Raw genomic sequence first — 17,602 nt, 5'->3', positions numbered from 1 at the left:
CCCTTGGTAGAGCGCTGTGACATTACAGCTCACAGCAACCTCAAACTCTTGGGCTTAAGCAATTCTCTTGCGTCAGCCTCCCAAGTACCTAGGACTGTAGGCGCCCACCACAATGCCAAGCTATTTTTTTGTTGTTATTGTAGTTGTCTTTGTCGTTTGGCAGGCCCAGGCAGGGCTCAAATCTACCAGGTTCAATATACGTGGCTGGCACCCTACTCACTGAGCTATGGGCACTGAGTGACATCCAGGTATTTTTTTAGAGATGAGTTCTTGCTCTGGCTCAGGCTGGTCTCAAACCTGTGAGCTCAAGCTATCTACTCACCTTGGCCTCCCAAAGTGCTAAGATGACAGGCTGAACCACCGTGCCTGGCCTATATTTTTCTATTTTTAATGTAGATACAGGGTCTCACTCTTGCTTGGACTAGTCTTGAGCTCCTGACCTTAGCAGTTTTCTTCTGGGGATGGTATCTCACTGTGTTGCTTATTTTCCACCCCTGTTCTCATCCATCGATCCACCCACCTACCTGGTTGTGTCCCAGGCAGTGTGCTTGGTGCAGGCTAACTAGACACACCCCTAACTTTAGATAGGACCTGCCCAAGAGCTAAAGGCTAGTGACCCATACCAGGCCAACAGTGCCCTGTGACTTAATTCCAACCTTTTAACTGGAGATTTCTTCTGGGTGACTAAGATTAAAGGATAGATGTCTAAGAGCTGCTGGTAGTCGTCTCACCCTCATCTAAAGCAGAACTGCCTGCGAACAGAACTGACATACCTCTATGCAGGTCAAAGAAAGGAAAAGAGTAAGAGAATTTCACTGTCCAAGACCCTACTGGTCCAGCCAGACTTGGAACAAGCCCCTTTCAGTTATGTGAAGCTTTTTCTTTTTTTGAGACAGAGTCTCATTTTGTTATCCTCAGTAGAGTGCCGTGGGGTCATAGCTCACAACAACCTCAAACTCTTGGGCTCAACTGATCCTCTTGCCTCAGCCTCCTGAGGAGCTAGGACTATAGGCATATACCATTATGCACAGCTAGGCTTCCTATTTTTAGTAGAGATGGGCTCTTGCTCAGACTGGTCTCTAACTCCTAAGCTAAGGCAATCCACCCTCCTCAGCCTCCCAGAGTACTAGGATTACAGGCCTGAGTCACTGTGCCTGGCCCAAGTTTTCTCCTTCTTTACCCCTAATGCTCTAGTTTGGGATATGGTTTTCAGGTCTTCACAAATGTGCTCGTCTTCTGTGAGGAAATGAGGTCCTCCAGAGCTTAAGGCAGTATGTGCCTCAGTTTCCTCATCTGGAAAGTGGAGATAGTAGCGCTATCTAGGGGCGATGTAAAGAGTATAGTGTCTATGTGCTTGGCACATAGTAGGTAAACACCAGCCATTATTATCACTTGGGTTAGAGACTGTACATCACAGTCCTTGCCCCTTCTCACTCAGTCCAGTCCTACTGGTAGAATACAGGCCCTCGCCTCAGATGCAATACAACCCTTAGGTTTTTTTTTGTTTGTTTGTTTGTTTTGAGACAGAGCCTCAAGCTGTCCCCCTGGGTAGAGTGCCGTGGCATTACAGCTCACAGCAACCTCCAACTCCTGGGCTCAAGCGAGTCTCCTGCCTCCGCCTCCCAAGTAGCTGGGACCACAGGCGCCCGCCACAACGCCCAGCTATTTTTTGGTTGCAGCCGTCATTGTTGTTTGGCGGGTCGGGGCTGGGGATTCCAACCCGCCACCCTAGGTGTACGTGGCTGGCGCCTTAGCAGGTTGAGCCACAGGCCCCGAGCCCAACCCTTAGGTTTTTGCAGTTGAATAATCTGTGGAACAGTCCCACATGCATTGAGTGTCTCGTCAGATCCCCATATCTTTGTGTGGTGGGCAGGACAAATTTTATTTATCCCTCATTTACCAATTAATAAATGGAGGTTTAGATAGTTTAGGCCTCTTGCCCAAGAACATACAGTCAATCCGACGGAGGTTGAGTACGATTTTAACCAGTCTTTTGATGTTCCTTGAACCTCTTCACATCATTGGGCCTTTGCTCAGCTGTTCCCAGCCTACAGGACACTCTCCAGCCTTGCCTGTTGGTTCTTTCTCTTCCTTCAGGCCCAACCTAAATACGCTGTAAAGGACATTTAGGAAGCCACTTGCTTTTCTCCCATGAGGTGCTTTAGGCCTTCTTCGGGTTATTTTAGGTAATCATCCCCATAACCCTATGGACAGGTGTGAGTCTGTTACAGAGGGAGAAACAGAGGCTGAAAACAGCGAAGTACCCTATTAGTAGGTGTAACAGCCAAGGGCCACACTCATAAAACAACTTGATTCTAGAGTAGGCCTTTCTTGTCCGCTGTGGTGCCCACCGTCCATCCAGGATGGGAAAGGACTCTTCCTTCAGCCGGGGTCTGAGTTGGGGCTCCTCTCTCCTCCCACCAGGAGGAGCGCCTCACCCCTGGCCTCTGTGGCCCCTTGCACAGAGCAGATGCTCTGTAATGCGGACTTATTTCAGCTGTTCCTCACCACAACCCTGTGAAGCAAGAGGGTAAGGGTTCTCCAAGTGAAGACAGGACACCCAGGAGGCTGTGATCCCTGAAGCCGCCGATGAGTAGATGTAGGAACTGGGACAAGAACCTGGGTCCCCTCGCCCTCGCTGTGCTGCATGCTCATCTGTGCAGCCGTGGGGACAGGGCAGCAGAGCTTTGCTGGGCGGTGCGGGGGTTCGTCCGGAGGCCTGGCGTGGTGCCTGGGAGCCGTCATGAATGCCAGGGAAAGCATGGAGAGAAGGCTGGGGCGGGCTGAAGGAGGGAGGCAAGAAAGAGGTATTTTTATATTTTGACATTTTAAAAAAGTGCAGGTTCGATTCGGAGCGACTGGCCGCAGCATGTGCTCGGGCTTGGCAGCTGGTAGCTAAGCGGGAGGCGGGCTGCGGCGTTGGTAACGGAGGCCGTCGGGGGCGTGCCCGGCCCCCAGAGCTCCGCCCCGAGGGGCGCTGCCCCCCGCAGGAGGCGGCGCTCGGCCGCTTCTCATTCATTGTCTTGACAAGAGCATCCTCAGCGGGCGCGTCTCCGGCTCCTCGGCTCTGTCCTCCTCTGCCTCCTCCTCCGCCTCCGCCTCCATTTGGGGGGTCACTTTCAGCTCGGCAGCAGGTAAGGCTGGGGCCCCTGGGACGGCGGGGGTGGCCCAGTGGCTACCGGCCACCTGTGGGGCAGACGCGAGCGTGGGCGCCGTGGGCTGCGGGGGCGGGCGTGCTGTCAGCTACCCTGCCCCGCTGGGGCAAGGGGACCGGTGGGTCAGGCCTCCTAAAGGGACGCTGCCTGGAGAGCGAGGGCCCGCTGAGGGGCCGAGGCTCCGAGGAGGTGAGGGAGAGGGGCCACCGCAGCCAAGATGGAGGTGGGGAGCCGGGGTCAACACAGACTCCGGAATGGGAGTCTTGGAGGATGGCAGTGGGGTGCAGGGTGGGGTGAGCTGAGCAGCTGCCCTGGGCTTGGAGACAGGAAGGGGTTGAGAACAAAACAAGAAAAGACCAAGTTCCCCTTTCCGTGGTTTCCGGGCCTGGTACCTGCGGTGGGGGAGGAGGCAGGGTGGGGCGATGGCTTCCTGTCCCCCCGACTTCTGGTCTGGGGCTCCGTTATCACCATGCCCAGGCTGCCCCCCAGACTTGGACCCTTCACATACCTCCTCACCGCTTACAGGGTAGGCAGACCTGGGAGCCTCCTCAGGGGTCCAGGATGGGTTAGGGGCTGGAGCCCAAAGCAGGGCAATTGGTGAAGCTGTAGAGGTGGGCTCTGGCACAGGCCCCTTCACTGAGCAGGAAGGTGACACTGTTGGGCACAGGATTGGTCCCTCGAGCCTCTTTCTCTCCACCCAACATAGTGGGGGAAACCATCCTAGCTGGACCTCAAAGAAGCCAGTGTCAGCCTCACCCTTCCTGTGTGTAGTTCCCATAGGAGTGGAAATGGCACTTAAAGGCACCTGTTTTTTCTGATGGAGGTGAGAGGCAGAGGTGTAGGGAGGAGGATATACTGGGACCTGAGCCATCACACCTGCTGTCCAGAGACCTACTGGGGAAGCCATCCTGTAGCTTCTGATCCTCTGGGCAGGCCCCAATGCCATTTCCTCCTATGTGTGTCCAGCCCTGTGCCACTAGGCAACACAGGGCCTCATGTTGGTATGAGGGATGCAGCCTCTGGACACTGTAACTAAGGGAGAACCAACCCTCCAAGCTGTCTGGGCTGAGGCCCTGGAATCTGGGCCACTGGAAAGAAAGGGCTCCACATCCATCAGTCAACAAACATGCACTGGGTGCTACATCACACCAGACTGTTATAGAGGCTAAGCCTATGGATGGAGAGGGTGACTCAGAGTGGCATGGAGTGGGTGGAGAAGGCCAGCTTGTAGGTTAGACAGGAGTGAGAGGGGGTAGGAAGGTGAGCAGGAGGGTAGCAGGCTGTCAGCCACAGAGGGCATAAGGGGCAAGGAGCCCCCAGGAATGATGCCAGGACTGAGGGGCATCTTAGGGAAAGAGGGGGCCACTGAAAGATCAGAACTGATCTGAAGGGAGAAAGCTCTCAACCTGTGTGCCCCCAGGATGAGCCGGCAGGTGGTCCGCTCTAGCAAGTTTCGCCACGTGTTTGGACAGCCAGCCAAGGCCGACCAGTGCTATGAGGACGTTCGTGTTTCACAGACCACCTGGGACAGTGGCTTCTGTGCCGTCAACCCCAAGTTTGTGGCCCTGATCTGTGAGGCCAGTGGGGGAGGAGCCTTCCTGGTGCTGCCCCTGGGCAAGGTGAGGCCCTGGAGTCCTGGACAAATGACACCTGCACCTAACCAATGAATGGCTCTGGGGAGGTCCTGGTTAGGTGATCGACACCAAGCCCTCCTTGGCCTCAATGATGTCATCTCTAAAGCTGAGCAGGGCTGGATGAGCTTTAAGCTTCCTCCAGCTCCTCCATGCTGTAGTTGTGAGGAAACTGAAGCTCAGGTGGGAGTCAACGTGAGGAGGGTCACATGGCAAGTCCTGTAGACCTAGGACCAGGTCTCCAGAGTCTCAGCCTGAGGCTCTCTCCCCTCAGAAGCACAGAGACGACTGGCACAGGGTCTGGACAGGCCCAGCAGTGTTCTCTGGGCTAGGAGCAATTCTAGGTTGGGGTCTGTCTGAGGAGTCAGGGTGGGCCCTTGGGGACCCAGTAAGTTTGAGCTCCCAATCACAGGCAGGGGTGATGCAAAAGGCCTTCTCCCTTCCCAGCCCTGCTCTCCCTCTGATCTCTCTGCCCCTTTGCCTGCTGTCTGCTGACCCCACTGGAGCATACATACTCCAGTGCTCTTCAGGGGGTAAGACAGGAAGGGGAGATGGGCCCTAAGCTGTTACCTTAAAAGGGCTGATGGAAGCAAAAAGAAGAGGAAGTGGTTGTCGGGGTGAGAGCTGGGCCCGCACCCTGCATGGTTCTCTACACAGGAAGCCTTGCTGAAGCAGCTGTCCCCGGAAGAGGCCATTTCCAAACCTCTGTGCCTGCCTGGGAGCCAGTTATGACAGGCTTCCCCAGACATCTTTTGACAGGATCCATCCCTGCATCCCCACCATTCACATACCCTTCCCCAACACTATGCCCGTCCTGGGTCTGGGGCCTTGGTCTGTTGTGCCCATAGAAACCTCACTTAGGGAGGGTGAGGTGGGGGTGCCAACCTCAGGCACATACTAGAAGTAAAGACTGGCAGGAACTTGGCCAGGGTCTCACCGTAAGGTAGGATGGGACCCAGCATCCTCAGGTTTGCCCAGGCAACTCTGGGACTGGGGCAAAGAGAAAAACAAACCCTCCCCACCACGGGCCCTGGTCCACTTCCGGGGGACCCCACCGCCTTCCTCTTTTGGTCTCTCTGAAGGGGGTGTGGGAAGACTGGATTGGGTTTGGAGGGCAAAAGTGTTTCTGTTGGCTCGGCGCCTATAGCTCAACCGGCTAAGGCGCCAGCCACGTACACCTAAGGTGGCGGGTTCGAGTCCCCAGCCCGGACCCGCCAAACAACAATGACGGCTGCAACCAAAAAATGGCCAGGCGTTGTGGCGGGCGCCTGTGGTCCCAGCTACTTGGGAGGCGGAGGCAGGAGACTCGCTTGAGCCCGGGAGTTGGAGGTTGCTGTGAGCTGTAATGCCATGGCACTCTACCCAGGGGGACAGCTTGAGGCTCTGTCTTCTAAAAAAAAAAAAAAAAAAAGTGTTTCTGTTAAAGACCCTGCTATGCCCTCTAGACTGGACGTGTAGACAAGAATGTACCCACAGTCTGTGGCCACACAGCCCCTGTCCTGGACATTGCCTGGTGTCCACACAATGACAATGTCATTGCCAGTGGCTCCGAGGACTGCACTGTCATGGTGAGTGGTGGTGGGAACCCAGGAGCTAGGAAGAGGGCTCCAGGAAGGGGTCTGACATTTGGAGCACCAGACTCACTCACACCTTCTCTGCAGGTATGGGAGATCCCTGATGGGGGCTTAACACTGCCTCTGCGGGAGCCAGTTATTACCCTGGAGGGCCACACCAAGCGTGTGGGCATTGTGACCTGGCACCCCACCGCCCAGAATGTGCTGCTCAGTGCAGGTGCCACAGGGGGTGGGGGATGAGGGGTGGCTGATGGCCTGACATGGATAAGGACAAGAGGATAATGGCTTCTGGCACTGGGGGGATTGTACAGGTTGTGACAATGTGATCCTGGTGTGGGACGTGGGCACTGGGGCAGCCGTGCTGACACTGGGTCCAGATGTGCACCCAGATACGATCTACAGTGTGGACTGGAGCCGAGACGGAGCCCTCATTTGTACCTCCTGCCGAGACAAGCGTGTGCGCATAATTGAGCCCCGAAAAGGCACGATTGTAGCTGTGAGTTGCCATGACCCCAGCACTTGGATGCTGCCTTCCCTCACTCCTGCCTGGGACTGGCCCCTTAGGGTGTATGTGGTTCCCTGACCTACCACCTCCCCTTCCTTGCAGGAGAAAGACCGTCCCCATGAGGGGACCCGACCTGTACGTGCTGTGTTTGTGTCGGATGGAAAGATCCTGACCACGGGCTTCAGCCGCATGAGTGAGCGGCAGGTGGCGCTGTGGGACACAGTGAGTGCCAAGCTAGGAATAGAGGGCCCCTGGGCTGGGAGTCAAGACTGGAGGTTTAGTCCGTGTTCTATCACTTGCCTGGCTGGATGACCATGGGCCTATTTACCCATGCATAAGCTGTGGCTGACACAACCCACTGGTTGATCTGGGTCTTCACTGAGTCATTACCTAGTGACGATCACTATCCCAGGGCCCAACGTGGCCCAGTCCAGTGTTAAACCTAAAACCTGTCTCTACAGAAGCGCCTGGAGGAGCCACTGTCCCTGCAGGAGCTGGACACAAGCAGTGGCGTCCTGTTGCCCTTCTTTGACCCCGACACCAACATTGTCTACCTTTGTGGCAAGGTAGCCATTCAAGAGGGGCTGGGCAGGAGGTGGGTGGGAAAGACTCAGGGAAGATCAGAACCAAGACATCTGTTGGAGTTGACCCTTTCTTTGCCTTGCCACCTGCAGGGTGACAGCTCTATCCGGTATTTCGAGATCACTTCTGAGGCCCCATTCCTGCACTATCTCTCCATGTTCAGTTCCAAGGAGTCCCAGCGTGGCATGGGCTACATGCCCAAACGTGGCCTGGAGGTGAACAAGTGTGAGATTGCCAGGTGACTGATCCCTGACCCTGACTGGAGCATGCTCCTAGGGCAGTGCTGACCATAGCTGGCCTTCATCCCCTGTCCAACCGTGCTGTGGGCACTGCTCACCTTCCCGTTTCCACAGATTCTACAAGCTGCATGAACGGAGGTGTGAGCCCATCGCCATGACAGTGCCTAGAAAGGTGACACTCCCGTGCCCTTCCCTGGGTTCCAGGCTGGGCACTGAACTTGAGGCATTGCAGGGTGGTATTGCAGTATTAAGTGCTCTCTTAACCAGCCTTGGCCTTGCCCACAGTCGGACCTGTTCCAGGAAGACCTGTACCCACCCACTGCAGGGCCTGACCCTGCCCTGACAGCTGAGGAGTGGCTAGGGGGTCAGGATGCTGGGCCCATCCTCATTTCCCTTAAGGATGGCTACGTTCCCCCAAAGAGCCGGGAGCTTAGAGTCAACCGGGGCCTGGACACCGGGCGCAGGAAGACAACACCAGAAGCCAGTGGCACTCCCAGCTCGGTGAGAGGGCAGGGCAGCAGGGGAGCCAGGACAGGAAGATGAGGGTAGGGCTGGTGTTCAGTACAGCTCAATGTGGGAGAACAGTTCTTCAGAATGGTGGGGAACCTTTGGAGGCTATGAGTGGGTAATCCTGAGGCCTCTGTAGAAAGATTTCAGATTCATAGGCCTGGAGCTCTCCAGGCAGCAACTGGCCAAGAAACAGAAGGGCCCAAGGCCTGGGGCTCTCAGAAGGGGGCTTAGCAGATACAGGGGTAAGATGGTCGGAGGGAGAAACTGGTCCTAATCCAGCACTGGGTCCCTCAGGATGCTGTGTCCCGATTGGAGGAGGAGATGAAGAAACTCCAGACCACAGTGCAGGAGCTACAGAAGCGTTTAGACAGGCTGGAGGAGACAGTCCAGGCCAAGTAGAGGCCCCAGGGCCTTCAGCAGTGCCAGCCATTCACAACCTTCTATTCACCCCTCACTCCTCAGGCCACATGGCAGATAAGAAAAAAATAATAAAATGGCTTTATTTTCTGGTACCTCTCAGACTCTGGTGATAGTCACCTGAATGCTGGGTCTGCTGAACTGACTAGCCCTTGAGCTTCACTCTCAGTAGCCCCGATGTGACTGTTCCATGGTGGGGGCATGGAGGTGCCTCCAGATGCCCTACTGCATAGGAATAGGCCCTTGGTGGATGGGAACTAGCCATTCTGATGTACTTGGGAGCTTACTCTCCATTTCCAGCTCCTCAGAGCTGGCACTTTTGAGCTATTTAAGGCCCAAGACTAAGGCTTCAAAAATTCCCATTTTCGGCTGGGCGCCTGTGGCTCAGGTGGCTAAGGCGCCAGCCACATACACCTAAGGTGGCGGGTTTGAATCCAGCCTGGGCCCGCCAAACAACAATGATGGCTACAGCCGAAAAAAAAAAAAATAGCCAGGCATTGTGGCGGGTGTCTGTGGTCCCAGCAACTTGGGAGGCGGAGGCAGGAGACTCACTTGAGCCCAGGAGTTGGAGGTTGCTGTGAGCTATGCCACGGTACTCTACCCAGGGGGACAGCTTGAGGCTCTGTCTCAAAAAAAAAAAAAATTCCCATTTTCATCTCAAATCTGCCTTTCCTAGTCAACCAAAATATCCAGTTGCATGCCATTGTACTGACACTGTAGTTTGTGGGGAACTGAACCAGCACTTACGTGACAGGCATCTTTTAAAGTGTAAGCCCAAAGGACAAAATAACATGCAAACCTTCTGCAAGGAAAAAGTTTAGAAGCACAGCAGCAGCCTGTGACCCTAGTTCACAGGTAAGGAAACTGAGGCAAAGGGTGAAACCAGCTTGCTGATGGGAGATTGGACTCATAGCCTAAGTCTCCCCCTTCAAGTTCGGGGCCTTCCTCTGCATAGTACTGCTGCCTCTTGAGCCCTTACTGTGGGTCCTGCCTGGGCCTAATCTGTGAGAACGACCTGGAAGGAATAGATCTGTTAGGCTCTGTCAAGGGAGGGGGTTGGGAATAAGTTCCAACGCCCAACTTAGCAGGTAATGCCTTGAGCTGGGAGGACAAAGGGCTGTTTGCAATGAGTGTCTTGCCCATAGCAAAGCTTGGTATGTATCCTGCAGGGGCCACCAAAGGCCCCATCCCCAGACCCTCTCCCCTTCAGCATGCTATAGAAAATTAGCTGGGTAGAGAAGTGTGTGAGGCAGATGGACAAATGTCCTTGTCTGCCTACATGGGTTTCCTAAGCAAGCTATGTGACCCCAAGAAGTCACTTCTCTCTAGGCCTATTGCCATCTATAAAATAGGGGAGTGATACTTTCACAGCCTGGCATGTAGTAGGTGGATCTAATCAGGGGTGTGGCCTAGGCTTCTTAAAGAGGGGATGATCCTGCATAATTGGCCCTTTAGGAGTCCACATGAGTAGACTCAGTCACTAGTTTTCTTCTAGCCCAAGGGAACTAAAAAATGTCCAGGAAATGATCCCTGGAACCCCAAAGGGTTAACCAGTCATGACTATGATTCTCAGCTTTACCAGCCCATTCTATCTCTGATGACAAAAAGAAAGGGAGGCAAGGGTTGGTGGTAATTTAGAGACTGAGAAACTGGCTTTGAAAACACAGGGGTACAAAGTGGGTGATTTCTGAAACTTGCAATTTCTCACTTTCAAAGAGCCCTGGCCCCAACTGGGTCACTTGCTGTCTCTCGAGTTTCAGCAACTTCTGTGCAAGGTCTTACAAACACTAACAACCTGTGGTTAAGACTGACACAGGCATCACCTACCCCAGTTTTGTGACTCAGGTCAGGCTCCTTTTTCTGCTCCAATCCCATCCTATCACTTCCCAACACCCCCCATTCCTGAAAACTCCATGGTCTTCCCAGAGGTAGCTGTGGCCACATAAGCCCAGAGCTATGGGACCACTGGACCTTCTCCAGTGGGCCAGAAAACATCAGATTCCATGTGCTGAGGAGCTCTCGCTTGGGCACCACTTCCCCTGAGGCCTATGAAGGGGAATTCTGTATCATGGCTTGGATATTAGAAGGGTGTTGGGGAGAGGGAGAGGTTTGTTCAACTGGCCAGGGTCCTGAAAACCTGAGCACTTTCTCATCTCTGCATCTCAAAGGCTGGCAGAAAGCAGAAACCCCTAGCTCTCTGGGGGATGGGTGGGCGATGGCAGTACTGGCCGCTAGGGGTATACAGAGAATTACAGAGAGAAAAATTGTGAGGCAGGCCCTAGAAGGGACAATAACGCTTTGATTTTAAAATCAGGGATGCACAAATCTAGATGGGAGAGGGAATTATCCAAGGTGAAACAGTGGGAGAAGGGCAGGGAGGGGCCAAGTCCTCCCCTCTCACCCTCCCGCACACAACACATCGACACAGACGCTGGTCCTGATTTAATAATTTAATGGCTGTGCAGGTCCTGGTCCCTCATTTCTGCTGCTCACGGGCCCACTGCTCTGGGGTCAGGGTTTTCTGCTCAAAAGCATGGATGCGTGGGAGCTCTTCCTCTAGGCACGCGTTCACCAGCCTAGGATGGGAGATGGGGTTTGGAACCGCAGGGTAAGGCCTGGTTTCCGAAGGGTGAGTTAGAAGACTGTGGGTGTCCGCAGGGTTGTAAGACCCCGGACGTGAGAACAGATCCGGGGAGACATAAATTGAAATATTCAAAGCAGGGGCTACGAAGAGATCCAGAAGGTCATACAGCACGTTGGCTGGGGTAAGGGAATTAGGTTGCAGAGGAAGGGAGAGTGGCTGGGGTGTGGTCCCGGAGCTGGGACCGCGCTATACAGCGTGTTCCCCGGGCCTCACCTGTGTCTCTGAAGCAGCGGCTTCCCCTCGAACTTGGCGGATACCACCAGGACTCGGAAGCTGGACGCGCAACGGTTAGGCGTCGTGTCCTCCACCTCCTAACCGGCAGAATAATATGAATGGTGTCGAGCGCGTCCCCGGTATCCTTTTCCCCCAGTCGGGCGGCTCAACTCACCACGTGCTCCGCTTCCAGGTCCCGCTGCAGCTTCTCTCGAATGTACTCGGCGCTGAGTTCCATAGCAGCAGTCCAGCTGGGGCGGCAGCCCAAGCGGGGACGAATCCCCCCACTCGGACCCCGGCCACACAGCTTTCCGCCCTTAAGGAAGCCACTTCCGCTGGAGCCTTCACTTCCGCCCTTACTAAGGAGTCGGTAAATGCGGTACTTCGCCTTCCAGCAAGCCGGGCTTTCCAACACTCAAGGGTTTGCGCGCTTGCCATTAGTTAACCAATCAGAGTTTGCGTAAGGACGGACCTTGCCGGAGCCGAGGCTGATAGGCTGATCCTGCCCGCGCGGCTGTCTGGGTTCTGGGGACAGGTTTCCACAACTCCGTCTGGCCAGGAGAGGGTGCACGATCCTGCATATCTGTGGCTTCCACTGTGCCTCGGGACCGTCCCCGAGTACTTTTTGCGAAACGAGCATCGGAACAGCCCTAGCAACCCAGCTCTCCGCGTGGTCGTGGGTCACAGCCGTCAACTCCCAGCGGTAGAACCTTGGACACAAGCTCCATGGCCCCCGCGGGGGACGCAGGAAGACCAGGGCGTTTCTTCGGCGTCTACGTGCTTTACTGCCTGAACCCTCAGCACCTGGGCCGCATCTACGTGGGGTTTACTGTCAACCCAGTTCGACGGGTCCAGCAGCACAATGGGGGCCGCAAGAAAGGCGGGGCCTGGCGGACCAGCGGGCTAGGGCCCTGGTAAGAGGGGGCGGGTCTCTGTGCTAGGAAGGAAATCTTCGCGGAGGCGGCGGGCCCCGCAGGCGAGAACCCTGAAGAGAGGGGCGGGTCAAGCCAGTGGCAGTGGGTAGAGCTGGTTTGGGGACGATACAGTGGACATGGTGTCAAGGGCGGAGCCCATCACAAGGGAGGAGCGTGACACGGAGACGGTGCCCCACGAATCTGGGCTGCAGAACTCAAGGGAGGGGGCTGGCAAGGGAGAGGTCTGATGATCTAGGTTGGGGGCCGACGACAAGTACTTGGGGTTGGAATTGATCCTAGAAGGGAGAGGAACTGAACACAGCCAAGTACGTGGACCTGAGGTTGGCAGGTGTGAGGAGGCGTACTTCCCGAACGGTGCGGGGCCTCCTGGCTAGGCTCGAAGCCAGGTGTGAGGACACCGCTCTCACATGGGCCTGGCAGTGAACCACGGTAGTGGGTTCGGCATGAAGGAGTTGGGGGCTCACGGGCCGCGCACTCGTTCTCTCCCAGGGAGATGGTGCTCGTCGTGCACGGCTTCCCGTCTGCCGTGGCTGCCCTTCGGGTAAGAAAAGAAATAGGGCGGCGGGCGGGCCGGAAGTTTGGGGTTTGCCCCTGGCCTCCCCGTGCCCTTAGCGTGCCTGACGCTCTGTACCTCGCCCACAGTTCGAATGGGCCTGGCAGCACCCTCACGCCTCACGCCGCCTGGCGCACGTGAGTCGGCGCCTGCGCAGGGAGTCGTCCTTCGTCTTCCACCTGCGCGTGCTAGCGCACATGCTGCGCGCGCCGCCCTGGGCGCGCCTCCCGCTAACAGTGCGCTGGTTGCGTCCGGACTTCCGCCGGGATTTCTGCCTGCCGCCACCGCCTCACGTGCCGCTGGCCTTCGGGCCTCTGCCGCCTCGGGGCTTTGTCTCAAGACCCCGCGCCAGTCCCTGTGCTGACACCGCGCCTGAACTGGAAGCCGTCTGCACATTATGTGCGGGCGCCTTCCAGGTGAGATCAGCTCCACGGAGAGGCCGGTCTAGGGTCCATCCAGACTTAAAGTTGTTTGTTGGGGAACCACCGACAAACTTTGACTGCCCTGCCTCTGTCGCAGGACCGGCAAATCGAAACCAATAGATTCTCACCAAAGATTATAGGGGAAGGAATTTTATTCGCCAGCGGGGGAGCTCAGCAGGCCGTGAGAAAGCTCTTTTATACTATTCTAGCAAGACATACAGAGTTATAGTTACAAATGTTAGGTCATGGGAAAATTTATTTTATTTTTTTCTTTTGGAGACAGAGTTTCACTAGGTGACCCTCCGTAGAGCGCCCTGTTGGTCACAGCTCACAGCAACCTCAAACTCGGGCTTAAGCGATTCTCTTGCCTCAGCCTCCCAAGTAGCTGGGACTACAGGCACCCACCACAGCGCCCAGCTATTTTTTTTGTTGCAGTTGTCATTGTTGCTTATCAAGCCCAGGCCGAGTTCGAACCCACCAGCCTAAGTGTATATGGCTGGCGTCGCAAATGGGAAAATTTTAGTTAGCAGACAAAAGAAGTCGTAAAAAGCTAGTGATTATATTTCTCAAGGAACTAGAGTGATATTATTTGTTACATAGTCTCTGTCAAGGTTATTCCTGTTTAGTGTATCTCTTAAAGTTCTTTCTTACCTTTGGAGGCTGAGTTCTGCATTCTCACACCACCAGGAAGTATAAGATTTATTTCTCCTTCTTTACCCCCTTTTCTAAAATGGGGACGATAGTACTTGTGGCCGTTCCTGAATACACCAGTACCTCTTTAGGGTCTTTCTCTTCCCTGGACGAGTTTTCTGTAGACCTTCTGTCTTGATAACACACTTTTCAGTGAGATTTTCTCTGGCTCACCATTTAAAATTGCACCTTTCGGGGTGGGCCTGTGGCTCAACGGAGTAGGGCGCCAGCCCCATATGCCAGAGGTGGTGGGTTCAAACCCAGCCCTGGCCAAAACTGCAAAAAAAATAAAATAAAATTGTACGTTTCATGTACACTTTCCTGTCCCCTTTCTTTTCTTTTCTTTTTTTTTGGAGACAGTGTCACTATGTCACCATTGGTAGAGTGCCAAGGCGTCTAGCGTTACAGCTCACAGCAACCTCAAACTCTTGGGCTTAAGTAATTCTCTTGTCTCAGCCTCCCAAGTAGCTGGGACTACAGGCGCCAACCGCAACGCCTAGCTTTTTTTTTTTTTGTGGCAGTTGTCATTGTTATTTAGCAGGCCCTGGGCTGGGTTAGAACCCTCCAGCCTGGGTGTATGTAGCTGGTGCCCTACTCACTGAGCTACGGGCGCCGCCCCTTTCTTTTCTCTTAATGTGTAACTATTGTCTGACATATTTTATTATCTTATTGGTCTCCCCTCACCCCCATACTAAACTCCAGTAAGGCTGCTTTAATTCACTACTATAAATATTTAACAAATTAATAGATGGTCCTGGCTTCTTCTGAGCTCACAGTAAATGTACACAAGTTTTGGGCCTGGTGCAGTGGCTCACACCTATAATCCTAACACTCTGGGAAGCCAAGACAGGTGGATTTCTTGAGCTCAGGAATTGGAGACCAGCCCTCATCTCTATTAAAGATAGAAAAAAGTACCTGGGCATGGTGGCGTGTACCTGTAGTCCCAGCTCCTTGGAAGGCTGAGGCAAGAGGATTGCTTGAACCCAGGAGTTGGAGATTAATGTGAGCTACCATGATGCCAGAGCTCTCTACCAAGGGCAACAGAATGAGATTTGGTCTCAAGAAAAAAAAAAGTTTAGTACTTGCCATTCAGAGATTCAAGCTGCCTGAGGTTACTTGGCCTATAAGCAACTATAGATCTGGCTGCAGTGCCCAAGCTGTCACATAATCACAGCTAATGCTTAGAAAAAGCTGAACAGCTTAATTCCTGGGAGCAAGTATTTTACCTTTCGCTGTGCCTTGGTTGCTTCATCTGTAAGATGCAAAAAGTAATGTATACCTCCGAGAGTTGTTTTAAGTAATGGCTCTAGAACCGTGTCCCATCCATAGAAATATTTATGAGAATTAGCTACATCGTTGCTCTTACCTGCTTGTCGCCTCTGACAGGATGAAGAGGGTCCCTTGTGTTGCCCCCACCCTGGCTGCCGCTTGAGGGCCCATGTAATCTGCCTGGCAGAGGAGTTCCTTCAGAAAGAACCAGGGCAGCTTTTGCCTCTAGAGGGCCAATGCCCTAGGTGAGTTGATTATCCCTATCCATGCCTGGTCTAGCTCTGGGAAGGGGGTGCCCAGTTGTCCAATCCAGGTCCAGGCACCTGAGTCCTCATCTTGGCTCCCTGAGCCTGGAGGGGGCTTATGAAGCCTGACTCTTGTGTTTTCTCATCCAATCCTTTTGTAGCTGTAAGAATTCAGTTCTTTGGGGCGACCTGATCCGGCTGTGCTGGATGGAGACTGAGGAGGAAGAGGAGTCAGAATTGGAAGAGGTGAGAGATGACCTTGCCTCAGCCTCTCTACCCTCTTCCATCCTCTGGGCTGCCTTTGACCAACCCTCCTTGCCTCCACAGGAACATTGGACAGACATGCTGGAGACTGATCCTCAGTGTCCCTAACCCTCCTCTCACTCCTTTTCTGTGCAACCCCCCACCCCTATGGGTCTGGCCAGGTTTTACTTAGTTCAATAAAAAGTCTAAGTTAAAGGTACCTTCTGGTGTTTGTTGGGGGGAGGGGAGTGAACAAGTAGGCAGGGGCTTGGGTGAGAGGAAGGAGGGGCCGCCACTGGCCCAAGAATGTGACCAGACCCTCCTCTGCCTGGAGGCTCCACTGCCTCAGCTTTTCCAGCTTGCCTCTGAGGTCACATAGTTCTTTGAAGGCTCAGGAGACTCACACCATTACTTAGACTGTTACCTGCTTCCCAGTAACAGTCCTGGCTTGACTATGGACTTTAGTCCAAATAGTGAGGACAAAGGCTGAGGAGGAAGGTGGGATGCTCTCCCTTCATGGGGTCCCGTGGCTTCCAGGCCTAGCTTGTTCTTTGTTTTTTTAATTATTGTTTTATTAAATCATAACTTTGTACATTGATGCATTTATGGGGTTCAGGGTACTGCTTTGATATACAGTGTGAAATGCTTACATTACTAAGTAACACATCCATCACAATTATACTCATTTCTTAATAGTTTTGAAATGTACCATTGCATCATGCACATTAGGTGAGGTCCCCCCAAATACCATCCCTCCTTCCATATCCTCCTTCCCCTCCCCTCTCTTCTTTCCTTCTACTTTCCGGACTATACTTAAGTTTTGCCATTTGTATGTATAGGTTGCTATGTATTGATTTCATAGTAGTATTAAGTACATTAGATACATTTTTTTCTGTTATTGAGATACTTTACTAAGAAGAATATGTTCCAGCTACATCCAGGTAAACATAAAAGATGTGAGTTCTCCAACTTTTTTTATGGCTCATAGTATTCCATGGTGTACATATACCACAATTTGTTAATCCATTCATGGGCCAATGGGGACTTGGGCTGTTTCCATGTCTTGGCAGTTATGAATTGGGCTGCAATAAACATTCTGGTATAACAAATGTCTTTGTTGTAAAATAATTTTTGGTCATCTGGGTATATACCTAGTAGAGGAATTTCAGGATGGAACAATAGGTCTACTTTTAGTTCCTTGAGTGTTCTCCAAACTTCTTTCCAAAAAGGTTGTATTAGCTTGCATTCCCACCAGCAGTGTAGAAGCATTCCCTTCTCTCTGCATCCATGCCAACATCTGTAGTTTTGGAATTTTGTGGGCTAATCTTACTGGAGTTAGATGATATCTCAGAGTGGTTTTGATTTGCATTTCTTTGATGATTAAGGATGATGAGAATTCTTTTCATGTGTTGTAGGCCATGCGCCTGTCTTCATCAGAGAAGTTTCTGTTCAGATCTCTTGCCCACATAGAAATGGGGTTATTTATTCTTTTCTTATTGATTTGTTTGAGTTCTGTGTAGATTCTAGTTATCAGACCTTCATTGGAAACATAACCTGCAAAAATCTTTTCCCATTCTGAAGGTTGTCTTACTGTGCTCTTGGCTGTGCAAAAGCTTTTTAGTTTGATGAGATGCTAGTAATGTATTTTTGGTGTTGCTTCAATTGCCCAGGGAGTCCTCCTCATAAAATAGTCTCCCAGGCCAATTTCTTCAAGTGTTTTGCCTGCACTCTCTTCTAGTATTTTAATAGTTTCATGTCTTAAGTTTAAATCTTTT

The 17,602-nt window shown here is 53.1% G+C and overlaps 3 protein-coding genes and 1 pseudogene across 3 annotated transcripts; 3 read left to right on the top strand and 1 right to left on the bottom strand.

The window, feature by feature from the left end:
• LOC100959877 overlaps nt 1–3,685 on the top strand; it is a 21,617-nt pseudogene extending 17,932 nt beyond the window's left edge.
• CORO1A (coronin 1A) lies at nt 2,928–8,708 on the top strand. Its single transcript, XM_003795777.2, has 11 exons — nt 2,928–3,134; nt 4,576–4,774; nt 6,232–6,354; nt 6,448–6,577; nt 6,672–6,856; nt 6,968–7,087; nt 7,327–7,431; nt 7,540–7,685; nt 7,801–7,858; nt 7,972–8,187; nt 8,491–8,708. Exons 2-11 carry the CDS (start codon nt 4,577–4,579, stop codon nt 8,593–8,595), a joined length of 1,386 nt encoding a protein of 461 aa, XP_003795825.1. The 5' UTR covers nt 2,928–3,134; nt 4,576; the 3' UTR covers nt 8,596–8,708.
• A 2,336-nt stretch (nt 8,709–11,044) lies between these two features.
• Nucleotides 11,045–11,916, bottom strand: BOLA2B (bolA family member 2B). The gene is given in 4 exon segments (XM_003795778.3): nt 11,045–11,189; nt 11,471–11,568; nt 11,646–11,756; nt 11,759–11,916. Coding segments are annotated over 4 exon segments (459 nt in total). The 5' UTR covers nt 11,909–11,916; the 3' UTR covers nt 11,045–11,089.
• Nucleotides 11,917–12,013: 97 nt separating this feature from the next.
• Nucleotides 12,014–16,047, top strand: SLX1A (SLX1 homolog A, structure-specific endonuclease subunit). The gene is made up of 6 exons (XM_003795860.3): nt 12,014–12,384; nt 12,895–12,946; nt 13,048–13,374; nt 15,457–15,584; nt 15,746–15,830; nt 15,912–16,047. Exons 1-6 carry the CDS (start codon nt 12,197–12,199, stop codon nt 15,954–15,956), a joined length of 825 nt encoding a protein of 274 aa, XP_003795908.1. The 5' UTR covers nt 12,014–12,196; the 3' UTR covers nt 15,957–16,047.
• The last annotated feature ends 1,555 nt before the right edge of the window (nt 16,048–17,602 follow it).

This window comes from Otolemur garnettii, unplaced genomic scaffold (assembly GCF_000181295.1).
Source record: "Otolemur garnettii isolate 467f Iridium unplaced genomic scaffold, OtoGar3 scaffold00096, whole genome shotgun sequence".
In the NCBI taxonomy this organism is placed as follows: Eukaryota; Metazoa; Chordata; class Mammalia; order Primates; family Galagidae; genus Otolemur; species Otolemur garnettii.
Note: the sequence above shows the minus strand (reverse complement) of the source record. Positions and strands in the feature narration are given on the sequence as shown.